At 45.8% G+C, this 26,666-nt stretch overlaps 1 protein-coding gene, 1 non-coding gene and 1 pseudogene across 3 annotated transcripts; 2 read left to right on the forward strand and 1 right to left on the reverse strand.

Annotated features, from left to right (window-relative positions):
- The first annotated feature begins 651 nt into the window (after positions 1–651).
- On the forward strand, positions 652–18,308 carry PPP1R8 (protein phosphatase 1 regulatory subunit 8). Of its 2 annotated transcripts, none has more exons than XM_037057144.1 (7): positions 652–768; positions 2,621–2,681; positions 6,956–7,109; positions 8,587–8,807; positions 10,337–10,481; positions 13,801–13,865; positions 16,861–18,308. In XM_037057144.1, exons 1-7 carry the CDS (start codon positions 713–715, stop codon positions 17,212–17,214), a joined length of 1,056 nt encoding a protein of 351 aa, XP_036913039.1. In that variant the 5' UTR covers positions 652–712; the 3' UTR covers positions 17,215–18,308. The 2 variants fall into 2 exon arrangements, with proteins under 2 accessions (XP_036913039.1, XP_036913040.1); XM_037057145.1 differs by lacking the exon at positions 652–768 and adding an exon at positions 1,005–1,283.
- LOC118994594 (small Cajal body-specific RNA 1) lies at positions 4,514–4,678 on the forward strand. Its single transcript, XR_005068101.1, has one exon.
- A 4,057-nt stretch (positions 18,309–22,365) lies between the features above and the next one.
- LOC118994526 (translation machinery-associated protein 7-like) lies at positions 22,366–25,854 on the reverse strand (annotated as a pseudogene).
- Between the last annotated feature and the right edge of the window lie 812 nt (positions 25,855–26,666).

The raw sequence follows: 26,666 nt of genomic DNA on the forward strand, positions 1-26,666 counted from the left end.
ATGCATATTATAATCTTGTTTTGTAATTAGTTACATAAATATGTTCAAAATAAATGCTAAAATTCCTTTATAATACAAAAAACAAGTATCTAAATATAATAACTAATTGAATTTAAAAATTAAAACAAAAGCTTTTATTCCTGAAAGTCTGGACCCAAAACGTGGGTGCACGTCAATACACGCGATCGCATTTACACGGCAAAATATTGACCCCCTAAAGCGGATTCCCATATCATTTTCCGAAGCCCACGAGGCCCAGGTTTGGATTAGGAAGGGGAAGTGAGCATGCAACTCTGCAGAGAAGTGCCGGAAGAGAAACAGAAAGAGTGATCACTGCGATCTCTGCGCCCAAGCTCCTCTCTAGATTAGAGTGCAAGCCTGTGGCAAGGATGGAGTTGGAAGATTTAAGAGCTCAGAGGTATGGGGAGACCGACACCTCTCCTTAGAAGCACCTTTTCCTCAGACACCTCCCAGCTACGGAAAACCCTAGTCTTCGGCGGCTCTTCCAGAGAAGACCAACTGGCTCGAACACTGAAAAACACCTCAAAACCACATACACCCTAGTCTCCACCGCTACTAGAAGTGCCCTGTACGTGCGTGCGTGCGCGCTCGCGTGCGTACGCACAGAATACTGGGATGCCGCCTCTCCCCTCCGAGTCTTCCAGTTTCCCGGCGTGCTTCGAGCCCGCCAAATGGGAGGGGGAGACGCAAGATGGCGGCAGCCGCGAACTCTGGCTCCAGCCTCCCGCTGTTCGACTGCCCGACTTGGTGAGTGGCGGGGCGAGCAGGGGTGGACTGGCCTGGCCTGGCCTGGGCCGGGCGGCTCATTTCTCGCAGTGGGCCGAGTGGTTCAGACTCCTTGGGACTGATGAGGCAGAACAGTTGGTCGGGCCGGCGGCGTGTGGAGGAACCGGCAGCCGGGCCCAGGCACTGAGGAAACCCAGAGTTCGGGGGTTCTGAGGCGCTCGCTTACGCAGCCCCTCCGTCCACGAGCCGTTTGCCGGAGCGCTTCGGGGCCGTGGCCCTGAACTTACCCTAACTCCTGACTGCCTAGCGTTCTTGTGGAGCACCCTGCCTGCCCTGCTGCTCTCTGTCCCGAACGCGCACGAGCTGGCATCCCGGCCCCAACGCGACCTCGGAGCCCCGCATCCCCTGCGGTGCGGCACGCCTGGCCCGGTACCTGTTTGTCTCCCGCAGACTGAGAGCTCCCAGAGGGCAGGACGGCTCCGACCTACCCCTGTATTCCCAGCGACCAGCGCGCAGCCGGGCACAAGTGGGCATCAGTAATTGTTGGAAGGAACCCCTTTCATCCTTTCTCAAGTTTGGGGGAATAATGGAATAATTTAATTTAGTCTTTGAGTCGAGTACAAGATGAATAACTATGAATTGCCGGGCCAGAAGCCCCATCTGAGTTAGAGCTCTATCTCTGTTGCAACTAACCACAGAGATTGTATATTGTTTATGTGTTCATCTTTGCCTCCCGTTCTGTTGAGATCCTCAAGGGCAAGAGCTTTCTGATGCATCTTTACATTCCCAGCTCCTAGGCCTCAACCAGGCACCTAGTAGGAGTTCAGAAAGGATGTTTGGGATGCAACATTGCTTTTCCTGTTTCCCAGACAAAATGGGCCTTTGTCCAAGGCACTGTCCTTTCAGCAACGGAGTTAGCTCAGAATTATGAGATGACTATGTTGCTTCTTCAATTAAATGAATAGATACACACTTTTTGAATGCAAATGTAAGGACGAACTTCAAAGGAGCAAACATAGGAAGCAAGTGAGTGTGTGGCCGCTTTCTGGGTATCTGCATTTTTCGCAACACCTGGTTACTTCAGTCTACAAATTTTGTGTCAATTTTGGTTCCCTGCTGCATCAATTTCAGAAGTTGGACCAGGATAGTAAACTTACAGTTAGAGTAGACAGGTGACCTACCATTTCCTCAGGCTGTTATGCACCGGGTACTTTGTTAGGTGCTTTGACCTGTGTATCACCCTTGAATGCTGTGGTTATAGGAATTTAGAGAAAAAATTCCCTTAAAAGAGCCATTATAGCATGACCTGTTCAAGGGTAAGAACCATCTCTTGTATTTGTGGTCACCTGGTTCCATGGGCGTGATATTGGGTCGCTTGGATTCCCTAATTATGCACCTCTGATTTGGTCTCAAGAGTTCTGCTTGTTCTGTGATGGGATTGATCTTGATCAGCTCAAAACACCAATGGATTTGTTCAACCTTTATATGTTATTAGTGCTGGTGCCAAAACTCAGATTCAAATTCAAGTGATCAGACTACCCCAGCTATAGTACTTGGACACTCTGCTAAGTACTATAGTACTTAGTACACTGCTTTCTTTCTGAGGTAGAAATCCAGTGTTAAAATATAGGTTTCTTTGGTGCTGCTCTAAATACAGATCCACTAAAATCTGTTTTAGAGCAATTGAATCACTGGGGAAGTAAGTGTCAAACTTAGAAAGGAGCTGTAATAACAGTGAAGTAGATGACATTTCTGCTTGAAACATGAACTAATTATAGGCTGATAGGAGAGCTGCAGTGCTGAATGGGACAGTAATTGTAAATGGCATTTATGAACTCATCCCCAAAATGCTTTTTCCCCTCTTATTTTTCAGGGCAGGTAAACCCCCACCTGGATTACATCTGGATGTAGTCAAAGGAGACAAGCTAATTGAGGTTTGGAAATACATGTCTTCCCTTTTTTCCTACCACACTAAAGATTTTTTGCCAGTGGCTCACTTTTCCACCCCCTCTCCTATGCTTTGTTTTCCAGCAGTGCGACTTTTGTTCATCCTGATTTTTTTCTATTAAAAGCACATGGTGATATAACACATTCATACCTCATATCTCGCATAGACACTCAGTTTTTTGTGACTTCTCTCACCTTTTAAATGAAGGATTTTTTAATAGATCTTGGGCCTGTGGACCCTAATCAAACTGGAGCCCTATAATTTAGTGAATTCCCTCTCTATAAGTAAATGGAGTTGTGTGGAAGGTGCAAGATATGCAATAACTGGCCTGGCTGGTGTGGCTCAGTGGATTGCGTGCCCACCTGGGAACCAAAAGGTCGTCTGTTTGATTCTCAGGCAGGGTACATGTTGGGTTGTGGTCCAGGTTCCCAGTAGGGGGCGCACTAGAAGCAACCACACATTAATGTTTCTCTGCCTCTCTCCCTCTCTTTCCCTGGTATTTTACAAAGTACTAATTAATTAATTAATTTAAAATGTGGAATAACTGAAAAAGAAGTGAATGATGTCGATTAAGTTTAACTTTTAAGTTACTTTTGTGATATTCAGGCTCAAGCCCTTGAATGAATAGAATGGAATGCTGGTGAAATTTATTCATTTATTCAAAACATTGAGTGCTTACTGTGTTCCAGTTATTGTGCTCAGCATAGGGACTATAACAGTGAATAAAACATGGTTTCCTCTTTCAAAGAAATTATTTCGTGAGAAAGACACTTCACAAAAAATTCCATGGTGATAATTGAAATAAGTAGTATAAAGAAAAAGTTTAGCAGAATTCCAGATTTTTTTACAAGTCTCTGGAATGAACACCCCATAGAACTTGAAGAGAACATAAATTTTGATTAGCTAATAGGTTGTATATAGTTTTGTTTTTGTTTAATTCTTGTGGCACCATGTATTTACCAAGAATGGAGATTAAGCCTTCCTTCTTTGACCATGGAGGTGTGAGTCTCCATCTCTTAGACCACTTTTTTGTTTGCTTGCTCGAATAGAATTTAGGTTCTGGATCCCACTTCTGAGTGTATATAGTAAAAACATTTTTCCATGGTTGAAAAGTTATCAGTGAGATCTTCTGAATGATGTTCTGTAAATATACTGTTGTTCAGAATATTGTGGAAATACCCTGGTATTTTACAGAATATTAAGGCATGAGTTGTGATGAATTTTTTTATTCATCGTGCCCACAGCCAGTCACTTAAGCCCCTTTGTCGTGGGTTCTTCTGTCGTTTTATTTTATTTTATTTATTTATAATTGAATTTATTAGGGTGACATTGGTTAATGAAATGATATGTTTTGGGTATACAGTTCTATAATTCATTTGTATAGAGTTCTGTTTTAAGAGTTACAAAACAACATTATTCAATGAAATAATTTTGGTAAAATATCTATAAAACCTTTTTAACTGTAGCCTGTTTCACAAATATAAATACTGTTGCTAAATAGCATGAAGCTTTGAAGACATAAGAATCCATTTTGTTACTAGAATTTAATAAAGTTTCAATGTGCAACAGGAAGAAACAGAAAAGGAGACCTAGCCTTAATATCATATTCCTTTGTGAAATAATTTATATTTTCAAAGTGCTATCAGTTGTCAAACATCCCTCTGATTACTGTTTCCATTAACTGATAGTGTACTCTGTCTTTCATTGCTCTTAGGTGTGTTCAGTTGCCACACGGTTGTCAAGTTACAATCCTTAGACGTCACTGTGCTTTTTCTGAGAGGAATAGATATGAGATGTGCTTATTTTTAAGGATTTAGGCAGCACTTGATCTGAGCCGAACTATCTACATCCTAGCCATGTGTCAAAGGCCTGTGATGTGTTATGATAGCTGGGTTTAGGAAGTGCAGTATTAAAACAAAAGCCATGAGTCTTTTAAGCTCAGTGTTAAAGACACACTCTGAGTTATAATTCAGTGGCATAACTGGAAGGTACTAGCCATAGTTAATCAAGAAGTTTTGGCTTTAGTGATTATTGAAAAAGACCAGTGCATTATTTCATTTACATGGACAGAAGAAGCACACTATCCAGGAGTTAACAAATCTTAATTGTAAGACATACTGTTTTCCCGCTACATGTTCATGTTTTTATAATTGAAGTGCCTCTAATCATGAATGTATACATTTAACTTGAAAGCCCTTTTGTGCTCTTTTCCCCCTCTAAACATCTGGATTTCTATTATGTCTTTGACACCTCAGAATCATAGCAATTTGGTCAGTGTTATATTAGAACCCAAGAGCTGGTGGTCTTATATACTGTTTCCTTGAGAGTAGCCAGTGAGGACTGTGGTTAGCAAATTTTAGTTTGTGAAGGCATGATCTGTGTGCATGTAAACGTGAATGAGAAATGCACAGATATTACCCAGAGAGAATAAGATCTTGAAATTTCAGAGTTCTCTCGATTCTAAAGCAATGTCTTATATTTAACCCAAGTCTTAAAACTTGGGTCTAAGCAGACATAGGGATGGTTGTCTTATTGAGCTGTCAGGCTGTTAATTCCTGGTGCTGCCTAGCAGTATAGTTTGGACCTGGAACAAGCCTTGCCAGCAGCAGATGGGCACTCTGCTGGACAGGGTGTCCCAGAGGTGACCCACTTACCTATACTAGCTTGAACTAATTGAGCCTTAAGGCAAAGCTTGAAAGAAATCGGGTAAGTGATTGTTTTTTTTAAAAAATTAAGAGTGTGTCTATAGTATTTGTTCACTCATTAAAATGTTCCTTGGCATATGGTGCATTTTTCGATGCAGGTAGAGTGAAGAAAATATATAACGTGATTAAAAGAGCTTGGACTCTGAAGTGAGGCAGTTTCCATCTGTCTGAATTTCTAATTCAGCCTATAAATATCTAGCTGTGTGAACTTGAATGTGTTAATTTCTTTATACTTCTATTTTTCCATTTATAAAAATAGGAATAAAAGTACCTACCGACCTCACAGAGTGGTTGTGAGGATGAAATGACAGCATAAAACTCATCGCTGTGTGTGGCTCAAAGGTTCTCGGCAGTTGTTACTGTTATCAGTGCGTGCGGTATATTTCTGGTTTTGTGAGGAGAACACTCACTGAAAGTTCAGTGGCATAGCCAGCAATGAAACATAAGCCTCTTGATTCCTAGCCTCGTACCGTACTAACTTGACTGTGCCTCGCTCCTCAGCTTTGTGCTATGTTATCTCAGGGGTATTTAGGAGTATAATGTGAAATATGAACTAGAACAGAATGAGACCTCCTAAGGATTTCCTTTAGAGGAAAAACATCATATATCCAATAAGGGTTATTCTTTAAAATGGTCAGATGGTAGACTTAAAACTGGAGGAAGTCCTGACCAGTTGGTTACAGCATGGTCTCTATACGCTAAGATTGCAGGTCCAATTCCCAGTCAGGGCACACACAAAACTCAACCAATGTAGGAATTAAAACCAGTGAATTCATAAAGAAGTGGAACAACAATCTGATGCGTGCATCTCTCTCTGTCTCTCTCTGTCTCTCTCTCTCTCTCTCTCTCTGTCTCTCTCTCCCCGCCCTCCCTCCCTCTCCCCCTCCCCCCCTTTCTAAAAATCAGTCAATTAAAAAAATTAAAACCGGAAGAAGTGTGAGCAAAAATTTCTTTAGAGCTGTCTACAACCAGGGTTTACTGATCCAGGATTAAAAGAAAAATGACAGTGTAGTAAGTTTTTCATAAAGCTAAATCAGCTCCAAGTGTTTCAAAAGTACTTTGGGGCTCTGATGGCTGATTAGAATATAGGTAGGTGTTTATACCCCCTTCCTTTCCTAACCAATTGTTACTCTTCTTTTGGATGCATGTTTTCTGAAAAGCAGTCATTACTTTATAGATATGATCTGTGTTTTTTTTCCTGCTTGATCTAAAATTAAGATCTGGAAATTGATCTAAAACTTAAGATCCAGTGAAATCTTAAGTTTTCAAAGACAACCCCTCTTGCAGGCTACTTTCATCTGATAATTAGGACAGGTTTTTTTAATCAACACTAGACATTTGACCACTATATTTGGGAAGATTAATTGCATCTACCCCTCAAAACATTAGTAAATTATTTTGAGCTCTTTATCTTAAAGAATAAGAGGAAATAATTTTTTCCCACCTTGTCAAGGAATTTTATCTCTTCATAATCCTCTGTTTATTTGATTGGAAGAATGTTTGCTAAACCCTGTTGAAATGATTTTGAGTAATATTTAATCTAATGTTTATTTAGAAACTGATTATTGATGAGAAGAAGTATTACTTATTTGGGAGAAACCCTGATTTGTGTGACTTCACCATCGATCACCAGTCCTGCTCGAGGGTCCACGCTGCCTTGGTCTACCACAAGCACCTGAAGAGAGTTTTCCTAATAGATCTCAACAGTAGTAAGTAACTGACATCCCATCTGTCCCCGTCTCACACATTTCTCTTGGGCAGTGTAAAAATGCTCCTTGGGTTCTTCAGTTTCAAAATTGAGTTTTATTACTGATCAAGGAAAAAGTTTATGTTTGGTTTTTAAATCTGCTTTTCTTGACTCCTGTGATAATCACCTGTTTTCCTGAAATAATTGGTGACTGGAGAGCGAAGGTGTCCTGGAGAAGGCAGTAGGTATAGACAGAGAACAACAAAAATACCCAGGAGCTAGGGACCATGGGAATCCAAGCGTTTATAGGATCATGCTAAATTGTGGTCCAATTTAAGCAGAAGCTGTCATTAGCTCCATTAATGTAATAGAATAGTGGTGCAGGGCATTAAAAAATGCTTTTAAAAAAAAGATTTTATTTATTTATCTTTAAAGGGGGAGGGAAGGAGAGGGGGAGAGAAATAGCAATGTATGGCTGCCTCTCGTGTGTCCCCTGCTGGGAACTGGCCTGCAACCCAGGTATGAGCCCTGACTGGGAATCGAACCACGATCCTCTGTTTCGAAGGCCCACACTCAATCCACTGAGCTACCCCAGCCAAGGCAAAAAATGCTTTTGAACAGTTTAATTTTTTTGTAGTGAGTTATTTACTCCAGCTACATTCTGCTTTGACTACTAATAATATCAATTTTTATTTTATGAACATACTACAACTAATAAGATTTTCAACTTTGCCAAAGGTAATCCCAGGAATGAAACTGAGACTTAACTACATGGATCCCTGAAGTTTGTTCATTTTCTCATATATATAGTGTGAAATGTAAAGGAACCTGCTTCCTGGGCTGACCATGTCCTCCTTTGCACTTCCCAGCACGGAGCCCAGCCCAGTCTGCCTGTGTAATGGTTTTGGAGAGCCTTGTCTCACAAGTATTATTTGCAGGTTTATCTCATCTTTTCTCTCCATTTTACAACATGCAGAATGCAGACATGGAAAAGTTTTCAGACTCTGCAGTAGGATTTTGGCTTGCCTTGGCATTCATTATCACACCTGTTTCAGCCAACCTCTTTATCTTGTCCTGGGGAAAACCCAAGGATAACTGCCACCAGGGCCTGTGTTCCTTAGACTTGGGGCTGGAGAGGTCAGACCACAGCGATGCCTGTCTCTCACCATGGGTGGCATGGTTATTGCTGGGTTGGAGCCATTCCTGCCGGGCCCAGAACGGAGCCAAGCCTGTCTGGCAGCAGAGAGCAAGCGGTGGTATTTGTGACATGGGGTGACAGCAGGTCTGAAGATGTGTAAGAATTCCACTGAAGAGATTCAAGACCCAGTGAAGGAGTTTTCCTTTTCATTGTGACCCATGACAAGGGATGCAAAGTGGACCCAGTGTCATTTTCATTTTAAAAAGCAGAACAGATATGCTGGGAGGATGTTGTCTCCCTTCTACAACTCAGGTTTTTTTGTTTTTTTTTTCTCTTACCTTTTTGATTTGGTTATTCCCAGCACACGGCACTTTCTTGGGTCACATTCGATTGGAACCGCACAAGCCTCAGCAAATTCCCATCGATTCCACAGTCTCATTTGGTGCGTCCACAAGGGCATACACTCTTCGCGAGAAGCCTCAGACATTGCCGTCGGCTGTGAAAGGAGATGAGAAGATGGGTGGAGAGGATGATGAACTCAAGGGCTTACTGGGGCTTCCCGAGGAGGAAACCGAACTTGATGTAATTCCATGTCTTACGTCATTGTTTTGTCTTTTGGGACTCTGGTTTTGGCAGTGTGTAGCATAAAATGCCAATGACTTAGTGCCAGGAGATCTTCTTGAGGTCGGTAATGGGCCTTTGTCACTTAGGTAGACTAGTGTGGTCAGCTGTGACACACGTTGGATTGTTGCATTGTGTGAATTTGGTTTTGTATGACAAGGGGTGACAGTGAGACTAGGTCTCTTGCCAGTAGATACTCATGGTTTTCTTAATCACCTTCACTGGATGTTAGAAGCCAAGGCTGGGAGTTAAATTTTTCCCAAAGTTGCACTGTCCACGGTGGTAGCTACTGGCTGCATGTCAAGTACTTAGCAGTCATATATGACTAGTGAGTTCCGTGTTGAATAGCACAGATAGACAACACTTTTATCATTCAGAAAGTTTGATTGGACAGCACTGACGTATAGACTGAAGCTTTTTTGATACTGTTCAAATAACCCAGAAATCTTCTGAATAGAACTCACTAGACTATTTTTGTTCTTATGGACCTGGCTGCCCCGAATGCTGTGGTTGGTACAATATTTTATTTTATAGTTTTCTAAAGGCTGACCCCAGTAGTTTGTGATATGGCTGTCATCCTTTACATGTCTGTCCCTACATTGGTGTGACTGGTCTATTCAGGTAGAGCATGTGCAAGCGTGTCCTTAACCACCCACTTGCACCTATTGCTCTAGTGCGTTAAGGCAGTTTTCCAGCCCCTAGGGAGAAAAGCACTTATGGAAGTATTACAATTTAGAGGTTACTTTGTTACAAAGAAGTAGCCCCATAGCCGGAGGCCTTGATGGCAGTCGCTCTCGCCCTTTTTTCCTCCAGGCTGCTTCCATGCTTTTCTGTCTTTTAAATTTAGTGTGTGAGGTCCGCCTGGATCTTCATTCTCAAGACATTTTGAATATCGCAAACTGCAGTGCAGATTGGAGTAAGTCCAGAGGATGGGGAAGAGGCAGGCAGCAGGGCTGAGGCCGAGTGAATCGTGGAGATGGATGGGTGGGTGGTTGTGATAGAAATGGGGCCATACGCAGGGCCAGGGGAGTGACAGCACATTAATGCCAAACACTCTGAGTTCTAAAAGAAAGAAGCTGTCAGTTGTCCTTTCTCATCTCTGTTTTGTTGCTTTAAAAGAAGTCTTAGAGTTCCTTCCAGTCATATTCCTTTAATTCTCAGCATAAAGATGGGATAGCCTTCCTTTAAAAGAAAAGAAAGCTCAAAACCTCAACTCAGAGATGGTTGTACAGACAGCCTGTTCTCAGCTCAGGGCCTCCACCCCCTTTTGAATATCACCACTCCACTTGTCAAAGAAAGTGTCTTATACCTTCTGTCAATATTAGCAATCTGGGGACAGTAATGAGTTTTTTCTGAATAGAGAAGAGCATCTTGTCTGCCTGGGGAAGTCAAAGTTAGCCCCTAATGCCTTCCTGCCCTTTGTGTAGGAGTATGTTCTTCAGATCTTCTGTGTACTGACTCCTGTCTTTCCTGTGTGAACCTTGGCCTAGAACCTGACAGAGTTCAACACTGCCCACAACAAGCGGATCTCCACCCTCACCATTGAGGAGGGGAATCTGGACATTCAGAGACCAAAGAGGAAGAGGAAGAACTCACGGGTGACTTTCAGTGAGGATGATGAGATCATCAACCCAGGTGAGGTGTCTTCCCAGTTTCTTCTGATGGAAAAAGTGTGGTCTCGGAGAGTAGTGCACAGAAGCTACAGGGCAGTTGCAGTGTTTCTCACAAGGTTTAGGGTAATAGGTGCTACATTAGGGAGAGAGAGTTTCTGTAGTTCATTAGTGTGGTACCCTCAACACTCAAGCAGTGTCCACTTGCAGTGTGAGAGAAATAGCTAAAGGCAGGGCCCATGTGACTCAGTATACAGGGCAAAGCCGCAGTTTTCCTCTGCTGATCAAGTATGTCCGGGTCATAGCGAAGGTTTAAGTTAAGCACAGGTGTTTGCTCTCTTTACCTCTAAGGAGGACATTATTGTCTTTTTGCGGTTCTATGTGTGCTTGGTGACTCTTAAGATTGGAGAACCTTCTGCTGCTGCTATTAACCGCATTGAAGGCTGCCTGTCTGTTGTAGAGTAATTTATAGAAAGTTTGTCTGAAAATGTCAGTAAGATAAGGACATCAGATTATGGGACAGCCGCTCACTACCAATTTGTTCTATCGTTTAACATTTGTTCGTTGGGTTCCTGTTGTATCTTTTTTTATTATTATTACTTTATTGTTCAGTTACACTTGTCTGCATTTTCTCCACACCCCTCCCCCCAGGTTCATGTTGTATCTTAAGTACTCTGGTAGGTGAATGACATGAGCTGGGAGTTACAGTTTGTACTGTGAAGATGGAATTGGGATTCAAAAAACTTTGTTTGAACATAAATCTCAATGGATAGAAACAGTGATCCCAGACTAACAAGTCGCTATTAACACCCAAAATGAAATGTAATGAGAATCACTTTCAAGCCCTGCATTTAGGTTCAAAATATCAGTTATTTAAATGGAGGAGGAGACTCATAGGCATGGAGAACAGTCCCTTAGTCCTCTGGATGCTGGAATGTAGGGCAGGGACCACGCATGAGGGCGAGCAGGGGGAGGAGGCATGGCCCCTGTGGTTAGATGTGTGCAGGGCTGACCTTGAAGCAGTGGACAAAACCAGAGCCAGTGAGTAGCGTTTGGTTCGCTATAAAAAGCAGTGAGGAGCCCGGCTGGGTGGTTCAGCCGGTTGGGGTGGGGTCCCGTACCCGGAAAGGCTGTCGGTTTGATCAGGGTGCCTGCATGGAGGCAGCTGATTGATGTTCCTCTGTCTCCCCCTCTGTCTCCCTCTCCTCCTCTCCCCCCTTCCTTTCTCTCTAAAATCAATAAAGATATCCTTAGGATTAAAGCAACAATAACAACACTGAGTCCTTCGTACATTTAGAAGAGTTAAAAGGATTCCCGTGAAAGAGATTGGGGCATGCATTCTAGGGACCAGCTTGCTTTTCCCAGATGGTGTGTGAAGTGGAATGGTTCACTGCTAAAGGTCGTGAATGCCTTGAGGAAGTGTTTAGGCAGGGGTGGGATGACCGATCTCGGAAACTTATTCTGGGCCCAGAACCTGTGGAGTAAGAGTTTCTAGAGGTGGGACCTAAAAGTTTCTAGTTTAAAACAAGCTCTTATACTAATGAATAGCCGATAGCTTGTGAATTACTGGACTAGACAATCAGCATCTGATCTGCTTTGTTTTTCTCCTGGAGAAGTATTGCCCAGAGCTTTATTAAGGCCGTGTACTCAGGCAGAGCATAGTGTAGTGGTTAAAGAGTATGGACTGAAATTGGAGGGCCTGGGTTGGAAGTCCCCCTCTCTACTTAGTACCTGTATGACCTTGGTCAGGTAACTTAAAAGACTACTGTCCTCACAGGATTGGTGAGATTAAATGCATGATGTGTGAAAATACTTCGGATCGGTGCTCAGCATTCAGTAAACTCTTGATAATTTTAGCCGTTATATCCCCACCATCACCTGTCAGAATGTTGGCCTTCTAGCCATGCAAGCTTTCCTATACCCTGAAGTCTACTTAGCAGGGAATTTCTTGGTAGATGTCCAGGAGCAGGGGTCTCCTGGAATGGTTGTACCCTCTGTCTAGGAGTAGAATGGCTGGAGAGTGAGGAGAGGATGAGAGGCTTGACCACCATTCAGGCAGCACAGACCTGGGTCCCCCAGAGAAGCTTAGCCCCTCCCTTCTGTAGGCCTGGTGCATTCGTGGGGTGCACCCCCCAGTAGCTACCTGTCAGGCGCTCATTGCTCATGTGCCTCATTCAGCCTTCCTTGCTGAAGGGGTGACTGGAACAGGGCTCCTATGGGGATGAGAAAAGATAAGGGCGCCTTTTCTAGAGACCTCGTGTCCTTCCTGAATCTGGTTGTCTTTTCCTCTTTTTTCATGTGGAAGCCATTCATTGAACAAAAGTTGGTTGTTCAATAAATATCCCAGGGTATATTCTTTAGAGGCATCCTAACATGTGAAAAGCCAGGCTTAAATCAACCAGGTATTAATTATTCAAGTTAAGTAAGTAGTCTTTATTTTGCAAAGGAATTTATAGAAGTTTGTTTGTTTGTTTTTTAAGATTTTATTTATTTGCCCTGTTTGATGTGGCTCAGTGGGTTGAGTGCCAGCCTGTGAACCAAAAGGTTGCTGGTTCAATTCCCAGTCAGGGCACATGCCTGGGTTGCAGACCAGGTTCCCAGTTAGGGGTGTGTGAGAGGCAACCACACATTGATGTTTCTCTCCCTCTCTTTCTCCCTTTCTTCCCCTCTGTAAAAATAAATAAAATTTTTTTAAAAGGTTTTATTTACTTATTTTTAGAGGGGAAGGAGAGAGGGAGAGAAACATCAGTGTATGGTTGCCTTTTGTGCGTCCCCTGCTGGTAGTTAGCCTGCAACCCAGGCATGTGCTCTGACTGGGAAGCGAACTGCGATCGTCTGGTTCGCAGGCCCGCACTCAATCCACTGAGCTATACCAGCCAGGGCAAAATAAACAAAATTTAAAAATTTTTTAAAATTTATTTATTTTTAGAGAGAGGGGAGGGAAAGGGAAGGAGACAGAGAGGGAAAGAAGCATCCATGTATGAGAGAAACAGTTGCTTTTCACATGTCTCCAACTGGGAACCTGGCTTATAACCCAGGCATGTGCCCTGCTTAAAAATCAAACTGGTGGCCTTTTGGTTCTCAGGCTGGAGCTCAGTCCACCGAGCCTCACCAGTCAGGGCCTGAGTTGTTTTCTTGTCAATTAAGTGTTTACTGTAGTGGTGTTTACCTCATAGGCTTGTTAGGATTTAACCAGTGCTCAGCAACCAGTAAACATTCCAAGTATTAGCTGGATTTTACTGTTTTAATATGAGTTGTTGTGTTGCTTTGTTTGCAGTGAGCGCTATGCCCGTAATCCTCCCAGTAGAGTACCAACCTAACCTCTCCCTCACGTCTCTTTGCAGAGGATGTGGATCCCTCAGTTGGACGCTTCCGGAACATGGTACAGACTGCAGTGGTCCCAGTAAAGGTAGGAAGCACATTGTAACAGTATTTGAAATGCCATTTCATATGGTCTGGCTTAAAAATTCACTCTTTAAAAAAAAAAATCACTCTTACCCTGGCTGGTGTGGCTCAGTGGATTGAGTGCCAGCCTGTGAACCTACGGGTCACTGGTTCGATTCCCAGGCAGGGCACATGCCTGGGTAGTAGGCCAGATCCCCCATAGGGGGTGTGTGGGAAGCAACCACACATTGATGCTTCCTTCCCTCTCCTTCTCCCTCTCTTCCCCTGCCTCTAAAAATAAACAAAGTATTTTTTTTAAGATTTTTAAAATTATTATTATTTATTTATCTTTAGAGGGGAAGGGAAGGAGAGAGGGAGAGAAATACCAGTGTATAATTGCCTCTCATGAGTCCCCTGCTGGGAACTGGCCTGCAACCCAGACATGTGCCCTGACTGGGAATCGAACCGCGATCATGTGGTTCACAGGCCCGCACTCAATCCACTGAGCTACACCAGCCAGGAACAAATAAAATCTTAGAAAAAAAAATTCACTCTTTCATGTGAATGAAAGTTAAGTGTTAAATGTGTGCCTAATTTTAAAACACGTTCTTTACTGTCTCCCATTTTTTACCCCGTGGAAATACTTTTACTTCATCTATGTCCAGGGGATCCTGGAGAGCCATAGAAAGACTGTAGGTGACCAGCCAGGTCGATGCTGCATATAAATTATGGTTGCGATGGGTGTCTGTAAATTTACCTTGCAGTGAGCTTCAGAGAGACTCACCTTTCTTTAGTCTTTCCCTTCTGGCTCAGTTTAAGTTTTTAGGTGAGGAAGAGGCATTGTTGCATTTCTGCATGGCACCTTCAGCTTTCGCTGTGCCTTTATGCTGTGCGTAGGAATGGCACATACAGGAAAGGCAGCCCAGACCTGGATTAGGTTTGAAGGCCAGGAATGTTGAAGAACCAGGGAGAGGGTAGTTACAAAGGTGTTCTCATTGCTCAACAAATGGAGGAACTCTACCTGACAGCTAGGAACAAGTAGCCCTTTAAGTACTGAGATCCCTGTAAATAGGGGTATTCAAAAAGCAGTTGGAAGATGCTGGTCAGAGATGCTATAGAGATTTTTTTTTGTCTTTATTTTATTTTTTTAAATAATTTTTTTTATTTAATTCTTGTTCAAGTACAGCTTTCTGTCTTATATTCCCAACCCTGCCCGCCCCCCGCCCCATGCTCCCCACCTCCCTCCCATTTCCACCCCCCACCCTTAGTTATTGTCCATGTGTCCTTTATACTTGTTCATGTGAGTCCATCCCCTTTTCCCCTATGATTCTCTCCCCTCTCCCCTCTGGACCCTGTCAGCCTGCTCCATAATTAAGTGTCATTGGTCATATTTTGCTTGCTTGTTTGTTTTGTTTAGATCCCTGTTAACGGTGATATCATATGGTATTTGTCTTTCACCGCCTGGTTTATTTCACTCAGCATAATGCTTTCCAGTTCCATCCATGATGTTGCAAAGGGTAGTAGTTCCTTCTTCCTTTCTGCAGCATAGAATTCCATTGTGTAAATGTACCATAGTTTTTTGATCCAGTCATTGACCGAGAGATTTATTTTTAATAAGTCTTTAGAATAGCCCTGACTAGTGTGGCTCAGTTGGTTGGGTGTTGGCCTGCAAAGACAAAAGTCACCAGTTTATTTCCCAGTCAGGGCACATGCCTGGGTTGCAGGCCAGTTCCCAGCAGGGAACTCACGAGAGGCAACCATACATTGGTATTTCTCTCCTTCTCTCCTTCCCTTCCCCTCTAAATAAAATATTTAGTAAATAAATAAATAAAATCTGAGAAATAAAAAGTGGGATATATTAGACTAAATTAATATGTCAAATTCCTGGTTAGTCTTTATTTAATTCAAAACAAGTAGAGAAGTGAGGGGAGTCTAGTGTGAAAAACTATTTCAGATGAAATTTTCTGTGCAGCTCCAGTGTGTTTATGTCACATTTCCCCTTAAGCCCATTTCTGTCTTTGGAATGTTCTGTTGTCATTAAAGCATAAGACCAGCAGATATTTTTACTTTTATATTAGCTTTATTTTGGTATAATCCATACAGTGAAATGAACACATGTCAAGGGTACAGTTTGGATTTTGACAAATGTGAACACCTGGGTCACCACCATACTTAAGATTTGGAAAATTTCCATCACCCCAAGATGTTCCTTTATGTATCTTTGCTGCCAGTCCCCTGCCACTCCCAGACCCAGGCAATGAGTCAGTTCTTTCATTCACTACAGATCTGTTTTGCTCTGAGATTATTGTTTAAAAGTTGGGCACCCGGCGTGAAAATAGAGACTTAACTTCTTATGCACCCCCCAGCAAAAAAAATTTAAATACCTGCTTCCACCCATTATCACCTCTGTTTCCTAAAAGGACATTTTAACACCAACCCGCCCCCTTGCCCAGGAGCCTGGCTTGTATAGCTCAGTGGATTGAGCGTGGGAGTGTGAACCAAAGGGTCAATGGTTTGATTCCCAGTGAGGGCACATGCCTGGGTTGTGGGCCAGGTCCCCGGGGGGGCACTGCATGAGAGGCAACCGCACACTGATATTTCTCTCCCTCTCTTTCTCCCTCCCTTCCCCTCTCTCTAAAAAATAAATAAATAAAATCTTTAAAAAAATAAAATAAATAAAATCTTTAAAAACCCAATAAACAGAGGGGGAGGAGTATGATAACCTAAGGGTAAAGAATGGTCACTTAAACTGGATGGATGTGTTTTACTTTAGGAAAGCTCACACTCTGTCCTCACTTTTTTGGTGTGACTCAGGTCGTGAAGACTTTTTGTGGACCTGGCATGTTAGATGGCCACTGTAAACCCTGAGGTTTCAGGACAGTGAAATAGACTGGGAAATAAAACAACAATAAAACAAAAGGGGGCCTCCCCCAATTTTTTTAGGACTAGAGTAGAAAAAAAGCTAATTAGTACCACTCTGTGTCTCACCTCTTGTCTCCTCTGTTCCTTGTGAACCACAGAAGAAGCGAGTGGAGGGTGCTGGCTCCCTGGGCCTGGAAGAATCGGGGAGCAGGCGCATACAGAACTTTGCATTCAGTGGAGGACTCTACGGAGGTCTGCCCCCCACGCACAGTGAAGCCGGCTCCCAGCCACATGGCATCCACGGGACAGCACTCATCGGTGGTTTGCCCATGCCATACCCGAACCTTGCCCCTGACGTGGACTTGACTCCTGTTGTGCCATCAGCAGTGACCATGAATCCTGCACCAAACCCTGTCGTCTATAACCCTGAAGCCGTCAATGAACCCAAGAAGAAGAAATATGCAAAAGAAGCTTGGCCGGGCAAGAAGCCCACTCCTTCCTTACTGATTTGATATTTTTGGTCATGGAGAAGGGTGGGATTGGGTGGGAGTTGGGTGGAAGGGCGATGGGGGAGCTAATGAACTAGGGAGAAAATTTTCCATGTGTGCAGTATCGTCTTTCAGAATGTCTCCTGGGGTCCTAACCATGTAATATCAAAACTTGGGGTGGGGTTGAAATAGCCCGTAAAGACTAGTCTTCAGAACACTTTGAGTGTAGAGAAATGTTTTATACATCCTTTTAAATAGACTGCCCTGGCTCTCTCCCAGGCCTTTCATTACCTCCTCTTTTCTTCCCTCTTTCTAGGATCACTTTTATTTAAAGTCATGTACCTGGGGAGAGACTCCAGGCCCTCAGGTCGAATTCAGAGATGGGGAGGTGACCGTCACATCATCAGCCTTGTGGGTACTGCAGCCTAATTTATATTTACTGTCCCTTAAGTCCCACGTAGCAAAAGGGTTGCCACAGATCCGAGGTTGATCAAAAAGGGTTTAGTGCTTTTCAGTTAAGCTAAAGTTTAAACTCAGTGTTTTCCTGGTCAGTGGTTTTGAGGTCCAGTAGTTAGGCTTTTCTCTTGTGTTCTTTCTGGTGGAGTGAGAACATTTTGCTTGTGGCTGAGGCCAGTGCCAGAGACCCAGGTTGATAGTTTTACACTTACTACTTGTTTGAACTTGACCTTTTCTTGTCAAACCCAAGTACCCTACTTGCAGAAGTTTCTCATTTGATTCCAGAGTACTGTCCTCTACTCTCTAAGGCTTTCCTTTTCCTTTTCAAGTGTGTTAATGAAGGCAACTTACAAAGGATATGACCAGTTAGAAGAACTCCAATTAAAAAGAAAAAGATTTAACTTTGCAAGTAACTGATGTCTCTAGGAGGACGTTTTCAGAAGTTGGTTCAGAGGCTCTTTCCCCCCTTCGACTGAGAGCCCTGGCTGCGCAGAGCGCTAAGGCTCGTCCTGGCCAACAGACATGGGAGATGGAGGTAGGAAGCGTCGATATGAGCTTTGTACAGAGATTTGTACATTTGTGTAATAGGCCTTTTCACGCTTTAAGTGTAGCTTTTTACCTGTAACCTTTATTACATTGTAAATTAAATGTAACTTTTGTCATTCCCGTGCAGTTGTGATTCAGTCACCATGCTGATTCCCACCGACACTAGGGAGGTTTGTCAGAGGTACAGCTTTGGGCTTGGGGGGTGGTGCTCTGACCCCATTTTATTACCACACATAAAAATGCCCTCCGATGAATGCGAGACTTCTCATGGAGCCGGGTGGGTGAAGAGATGCCAGCTGCTCTTCATTGGGAGGCTGGGCTTTGGGGCATTTGTCCTGGAGTGGGTGTGGTTTAAACCTGGTCACCTGCTCTCTGGTTACAGCTGCAGCTCAGGTAGCACAGGAGCAAAAGGAAGCTAAAGTTGTGTATGGTTACAAGGGATTCCAGCTGGAGTTTGGATTGAATGGAAGTGTCTTGCCTGCTGGAGCGTCACTGCAGCAAGTGTACTTGGTGTGTGGCCGGGATTATGCACATAGGTGGCTTTGTGATGGAGGTGACAGCTCGGCTCCAGATCCCCTGGGTGGACAGTGGACTTGCAGCCAGCACAGCCTGATAACAGAAGGTCCATAAAGTCACCAGTGTGCAGGAAGTTGACTTCTCCATCGGCTCCTATAAAAAATGAGGGTCCAAGCCCTGGCTGGTGTAGCTCAGTGGATTGAGCGCGGGCCTGCGAACCACACAATCGCGGTTCGATTCCCAGTCAGGGCACATGCCTGGGTTGCAGGCCAGTTCCTGGTTCCCAGTAGGGGACGAATGAGAGGCAACCATACATTGATATTTCTCTCTCTCTCTCTCCCTCCTTCCCTTCCCCTCTAAGATAAATAAATAAAATCTTTTAAAAAGCCCTGGCTGGCATAGCTCAGTGGATTGAGCGCGGGCCTGCGAACCAGACGGTTGCGGTTCGATTCCCAGTCAGGGCACATGCCTGCGTTGCAGGCCGGTTCCCTGCAGGCTAACTACCAGCAGATGCACAAAAGGGGACGCACAAAACACCATACATTGATGTTTCTCTCCCTCTCTCCTTCCCCTCTAAAGATAAATAAATAAATAAAATCTTTAAAAAAAAAATCTTTTAAAAAAATGAGGGTTCTCATCTTGGGAGAGTACTTTCCTCTCATTGTCATGACACATTGATCACCTTCCCACCCTGCCAACCCAGCAGCGGCCCCCAACTCTTTGGAACTAGGGGCCAGTTTCATGGAAGACAGTTTTTTCCCTGACGCGGGTGGGGTTGTGGGGAGACAGGTGGAGCTTGAGCGGTAACACGAGTGGCATCCACAGGGAAGGAGAGGCCAAGGACCCCTGATGTACAGTGTGTCACTGGAGTTCACAGCCCCATGACAAGTCCTGTTTTCATCCCTATTCCACAGGTGAGAATACAGTCTCAGAGAAAATAAACTTCCCCGAGATCCCACTGCAGTGAGTTGGGGTTGAAACAAGTCTGGATCCAGGGTACAGGCTCACACAGCCTCCAGCACAGGTTGGGGTGAAGGGTGAGTGAGCGTGGCCCGCAGCTGAGGCACCGTTGTGTGCAACGGGCTGTAGATTTATTGATGTAGCTAGGCATTTGTTTTGAAGTTAATTGTTTAACTTCAAACAACAACGTACTTGAAGGTATGTGAAAGGATTTAGATTTAGTTTGGATAATAAAAGACATGCTTCCTAGTGAGAGCTCAGGCCCTGCATTATTTGGTTTCAGCATTTGTGTTGCAGAGTGAACTTGGCATTGGTGTCTCAAAGAAAGCTCAACAGAGCTTATCCAGGCCTGCGGAGCTATGTATATTTTCCTTCAGGGGCCCAGTTGACTTGAGTGGAAGCAGGAGTGCCTGAGCTTGGTGGTGACGTGAGAAGATGTGGCGGGCCCTGGCTGGTGTAGCTCAGTGGATTGAGCACGGGCCTGTGAACCACACGATCACAGTTTGATTCCCAGTCAGGGTACATGCTTGAGTTGCAGGCCAGTTCCCAGCAGGGGACTCATGAGAGGCAACCATACATTGATATTTCTCTCCTTCTCTCCTTCCCTTCCCCTCTAAAGATAAATAAATGAAAATCTTTAAAAAAATACCAAAATCCTTAAAAAAAAGAAGAAGAAGATGTGGCGGATCCTGGCCAGCAGGATCCGTATATGTTGTGGCTGCTCATGAACAAGTACACACAGACAACAGAAGTCCTGTGTAGAAAAAGGGATGGCATGGCCACTCTCAGAGAGAGAGGGCTAGAGGGCCAGAGAGCCCAGTCCCTGCCTGGCCAGGCTTTTATTGCTTCTCTGGGCACATTACATGGAGGGTAGTCCTCATTTACTATGCACAGGTTTGCTGCAGGGGATTACCTTTTACAGATAACAAAGGAAAGAATGTTGCAAACCACGGGAAAAAGTGGTTGATTTGGTCACACTCCATATTTGGGAGGTTTAGCACAGACTTTAGGAAGTTACAGTAAGCACTTGTGCCTCAATTCAGGGTGAGGGAGTTTTAGCAAAAGCAAGTCTCATAGCAGCCTAGGTACAAAGCAGACCTGATTCCCCATGGGAAAACCTCTCTGTGGGTGTGGTCCTGTGTTCCACTCACTCCCCACTGGTTTTCCGTGTGGAAGCTGAGCTACAATTCCACGCCATGTGAAATGGTTCCCTACAAGAAGGGATGTATGTGTAGAAAGAAACCTGGCTTGCCTGGTGCCATATTTCTGATTTCTCCCAATCATGTCTTCGTGCCCCTCAAAAATGAGCACTGCAGGAAGGAGCTCAGTTGCCTCTTTCCCTTAATGCAGCTTTAGACATTGACCTTCCTATTCACCACAGGTACTGACAAATGATTATCACTCAGATGAGCATGGTGCTGCTGAGAGACAGCCTCTCCCCGTAAGACACAGTCCACCCTGGATGGGAAGCGACCATGAGCTTCCCCGAAGTCCTGTGCCCACTAACGGGGCCATCGGCTAGGGAGGGAGAGGAAAACCAATGTTCCCCTTCCCCAGGGGGGAGAGGAGGTTGAATTCCATGAAGAAGGACAGGTACTGGCCCATTTCCCAGGTCATCCCGGTTTAGCATCTGCTGTTGGGTGACAGTTGCTTAAAATAAAGTAACTATTCTCTGCAAACCATAGAATTTTAGAGTCTGAAGGATTTATGAGATTCTGTCTGGACCCTCCGTTTTGCTTGTGAGCAAACCGTGGCAGTGGGGACTGACTTCTCTCAACAGGGCTGAACACGTAGGCGTAGTAGTAGGCGTAGTAGTAGGCGCAGTAGTAGGCGGTGCACTACTCCTGCCTACGGGGGGCCTGCCTCCTTCAAGGGAGCACGTACAATGCTGTCGGTGCTGAGAGCTTTAGTGGAGGGACAGACAGGTGAGGACAGTGTGACCTTGGGGGTCAGGAAGGCTTCTAGGGAGATGACAGTTGGGCCAAGCTTTGAAGGCCAGTAGGGATTTGCCGTGTGGAAGAGCGCGGACCAAGACTGTCCAGGGAGGGGAACCAGTGTGAAGAGGCATGGAGGCAGATGCTCATGTGCAAATATCGGATAATCCAGACTATATCACACACACACTCACCCGTCATCCACAGTTGGGGAGACTTCTTGCGGAGATTTCGGATGTTATAAAATCCCTTTGGCGGTGGATGAATAAGGCAATCACCTGGCCTCAGGTGAGACGGGTGTTTTAGTGCTGTCACATAATTTAGCAAATCTAGAGGTAAGTACAAATGTTAAGAGCACATGGAAGAAGAAGTTCCCGTAGTTCTGTCTGCAGGAAGGAAGGGTGGTTAAGGTCATGGAAAGTTCCAGAAGGGCGACATTTGTGTTTCCAAATGGTGGAGGGGAGGGCACTCCATGCAGGGACAGTTGCAGGACCAAAGGGGACGGGGTGGATTAAACCCCCCAGCATATGATGGGGGTGATGGGAAGGTTCTGGAGTGCTCACCTACTGATTTTTTTTAACAGCCATTAAATGAGTTGGTTTAATTCCAGATGGAACAGAATTCTGGATGGAGCAAAGACTAAAGAACGCACCTTGACAGGATTCTGGGCTAGGTTTACTCTGAACTCTCAGCTAAGGTTGAAATGGCAGTGAGAAGAACTAAGGAGATGAGCCAGTGCATGACTTTTTTTTTTTTACAAAAGTTTATTCTTAAATGTACAACAAGCTCCAAGACAACACTTCAGTCCAGCTATACGTGGCAAGAGATGTTGCAATAGGGAATCCAAATGTTGCAACGGGAATGGAATGAAGGGTCATCACAGCCCCAGAGACGAGAACAGCTCACTTTTCGCCAGATTTCTTAATTCCACCCATGGTCAGGGGGCCCTTCCCCGAGGCCTTCGCTCTAGTTCCTCAAGTCTCTTCTCTTCTTTTTGCTTCTGCTTGAATGCCTTATGGTCCTTGTCCATCTCCTTGACCTGCTTCTTGGTCTGCTTTAGGGGCTTCTTGCCACCTTTGTGGCCCGGACATTGCCCTGCTGCCTTGCCCAAAGCCTGCTACCGGAAGCTCTCACCTACTGATTTTGGATGACATCTATTTCGGAATAAAATCATTGCCTGTTCCCAGGTCCCCTGATGGGGACATGCGGGAGGCAACTGATAGATGTTTCTTTCACACATTGATGTTTCTCTCCTCTCTCCCTTCCCTCTCTCTAACAAATAAAAAACATTTAAAAAAAACAAAACAACAACAACTACAACAAAATCATTGCCTGTTCTACTAGGGAATCGGACCTGGACGGTCCACCTCTAGCAGAAGCAAAGTTGCAGTTCCAGAATCAGTCAGCAGGGGGCCCCCTGCCACCACCCTTGGAATCGCTGTGTTGACAGGTGTGAGCCCTGGAGTGGGTCTGTGAGGGGCAGATGAGGAGCACTGAAAAGAATACATCGAATTTTCTGGCTGGACACCTGTTTTACATGTGTTATCTCCCTAATTCTCCCAACTGCCCTCCCTGATAGGAGGTTGGTAGTGTCCCATTTTACAGGTAGGGAACCTGAGGCCCAGAGGAGTGCCAGGACCAAGGCCACAAAGCTGGCAAGTGGTAAGCAGAGAGTCCATCCCTGCACTGGTGGTTTGGACTATGCACAGCACAGGGGAGTTCCTGACTTGAGTCAATGTGTTGCCTGTGCCCTGGGCCTGTGAATACTCTGGATTTTGGTCTCTTTCTGCTTTTTCTCCCTCTCTGTTTCCTACTTCTTCTATCACTATCTCTGGTCCCCTTTAGGGGTCTGTGGGGCCTTAAGTGCTATCTCCACACCTAGGCCAGGTTGGGTGACGCTATTGCTTCATGGCCTGGGGGCAAGTTTACTATGGGAAAGTGCAGACAGATGTGGAAGGAGGCTCTGAGACGGGAACTTCTGATGGCCGAGTCTCCCGGCCTGCCTGCCTCTGCCCCCTGCCCACCCTGCCCAGCCAAGCTGCCACCTGGGCACTGGAGCCTGTCTCCCTCGCCTGTGGTCATGCCCTCTCCTACTGACGCTGTCCAGACCGCCCTCTGCTGCTGTGAACCACCCCGACCAGCAGTCAAACTCACTCTTACTGCTCTCACCTTAAAAGGAAACACAGCAAAAACTATCTCTTGATTCAATTCCACTTCCCCACCAGCGACCTCAGCTTCCCCCCAGCCCTTTCTCTGCCCTGCTTTGCAAAACATCTGATACAAATGGCCTCATCTTGCTGTTTCCAGTTCCTCTCCCCGCTTCGCTCCTGAAACCACCCCAGTCCACCAACAATTCATGGAAATGCCTGCTAATGGCCCCAGTCTGTCGTTTTCCCTGCTCCGATGGGGATGCTCAGGGGCAACCTCGTTCGCTCCAGAGGAAGAGCAGTCCTTCCACTGCACATGCTCCCCCTTTCCTCTTCCCCCTCCTACCTCTCTCCCTCTTGCTCACTGCCCTGCAGTCACCCAGAGTCTGGTTGATCCTTCAACCCTTGAGGCACACTCCCGCCCTGCCCCTGGGGCCGGACTCCGCACCCCCCCCCCCCGTCCCCCACCCCATGTCAGCACGGCTCCCTCACTCACTGACTTCAAGTGAGAAAGAGAAAAGCAAGCCCTGGCCCCCAGGAGCTAGTCTGGCACTTCAGGCTGGGCCTTGGGGTTCCCTGGCTGAATGTAAGCAGTTTCTCCAAACAACACATCACACAAGGGCACTCTGTGACCCTGGTGGATCAGAACAAACAGGACCACTCCAGAATCACGTCTGAGCAGAGAAAACACATGAAATGTGTCAAAACCACCAAAAGGACCAGTCTTCCCTGTAGAGGGCTGACTTATGGGCCCAAAAGATGTGTCTGCCTGAAACCTCAGAATGTGACCTTATTTGGAATAAGAGTCTTTGCAAATATCTCCCAAGGATATTGAGTAAGATCATCTTGGATTAGAGTGGGCCCCAAATCCAATTGTGAATGTCCTTAAAAAGGACAGAAAAAGAGAAAACACAGACACCGAGAAGACAGAGTGAAGACAGGGTCAGAGGGTGGAGTGATGCGTCTATAAGCCAAGGAATGTCAAGGAGTGCCAGCAGCCACCACGAGCTGGAGAGAAGCAAAGAACAGACTCTCGGAAGGAACCAGCCTGCCAATGCCTTGATGTCAAACTTCCAGCCTCAGAAACTGAGAGAAGGAGTAGATTTCTGTTGTGAGGACCCATCAAGTTTGTGGTGATTTGTTACGGCAAACCTAGGAGATTAATGCAGCTCTCCCCATATTGGCTAGCGTGAGAGCTGTTGATTCTTACTACCGGTAGCTGCAGCCTTGGTCTGGTCTTCCCTTCGCAAACAACAGTTTGTGAAGATCCCCAGCCACAGAACTGCCCCTGCTTCTAGACAGCATCCAATCCAGAGCAAAGCCCTGCTGTTTAAACCCTCCCAAATCATGGAACCCAAGCCCAAACCCTATGAGTGCTTTCAGACCCCCTCTAATTGAGTCGCCCGGTTTGTTAGCTGCCCTGTGTTTCTGGTGGTCTTTGGCAGGAGGGCATGGACAAAGTCACCGCCGGAAGCCAGCATCTCCAGTTACAGCTGCAGCCTGCCCCACCTTCTTTGTTCCTCACCCACCTGGAGGTGGAGATAGCAGCCTGGCCCTGGGGCTCAGGCCCGTTATTCTGGGAAAGCTCAGAACTGGCTGAAGTGGGTGGTCACCAGAGGAAGTGCAGGGACCGTATTACATCAGCAGGACACGGCGGGACTAGGGGGAAAGGCTAGCACGCCCCCTCCTAGTTCCAGTGGTCCCAACCACTGGTCCTCCGGAGACCTGCCCCAGATGGGCACCTTAATCGAGCCCCTTGGGCTCCATCCCTCACTTGCTATTCAGCCTCCTAAATGCTCCTCCCTTGTGCTCAGCATCCCAGGCAGGGCTTCTCTCCTCTCCTCTGGGCACTGCCTTGACCTCATAAGCGCTCCTCCCTTCCTGCCAGGTCCTTTTCCACACCACCTCCGACGGAGCCTCGCTAAAAACGCATTTCACACCACACCCATCAGGGACTCATCCCCAAAACCTCTGAGTCAAAGGCCAGCTCCTTCCTGGGGCCTCTCAGGGACAGTTCTCACTCCTTGCTGGGCCTCCACGGGGGCCACCACTTGGAACTTCCTTCTGTTCCTCAATGTGCTTTCTCCCTGCTGCCCTCCTGTCATCTCCAGCTCACTCTCCGTTAGCTTGTCACTTTCCCTGGTTGGCCTTCCCTGGTGCCCAGGCTGCAGAAGGAAGGTCTGCTTGAGTGACCCTCACCCACCAGGTTCTCCTGACCTGGGTGCCAGGAGAGCAGGCTGTCGTGTCAGCCACAGTGGGCCAGAAATATGGGTGACATTGAGCTGAAATGCATCACGTAGCCTTTTCACTCTCCACCCCCACTACTCCTGTTCCCCGGCCTTTTATCCTGACCCACCGGGTGCTGGGTGATGGGGTTGTTATCCTTTTTCCCAGTCAGGAGATGGAGGCCGTGCCTCAAACCCAGTGACACCCCTGAGCTGAAGTCACAGTCCTACGAGGCTCCCAAGCTGTTAGGGGAAGTAGGGCAGTGAGGAGAGAGCGGGGAGTTCATGTGGGCTAGGCCAAGAGAGTCCCTCGAGAAAGGGAACTTGCCCCAGGGGCTTCCTGCTCTGTACAGCCCAGAGGGGTGGTTTGAACCCAGGACCCTGGTTCAGTCGCTTCCTGGCTGCTGGGCTTTGGGTGCCCCACATAACCTTTCAGGTGGCAATTTTCCCACCCGTGAAATAGAAAGAACAAGATAACCTACAACTCAGGGTACTACAAGCTTAATGGAATGTAAAGCACTTAGCACAGTGCCTGGTGAGCCACGTTTACTGCCTCAGACCCCCACGCCTTCTCCGTGTATGAAAATTCAACTTCCCATCTCCTCTCCGTGTATGAAAATTCAGCTTGTGCAATGCCCAGACCAGCAGAGGGAACAGAGGACCTCAGGCAGATGTGCTGCCTGTGGGCTGTG

The sequence above is a fragment of the Sturnira hondurensis genome, unplaced genomic scaffold (genome assembly GCF_014824575.4).
Source record: "Sturnira hondurensis isolate 20B ecotype Veracruz unplaced genomic scaffold, ASM1482457v3 Scaffold0009516, whole genome shotgun sequence".
NCBI lineage: Eukaryota > Metazoa > Chordata > Mammalia > Chiroptera > Phyllostomidae > Sturnira > Sturnira hondurensis.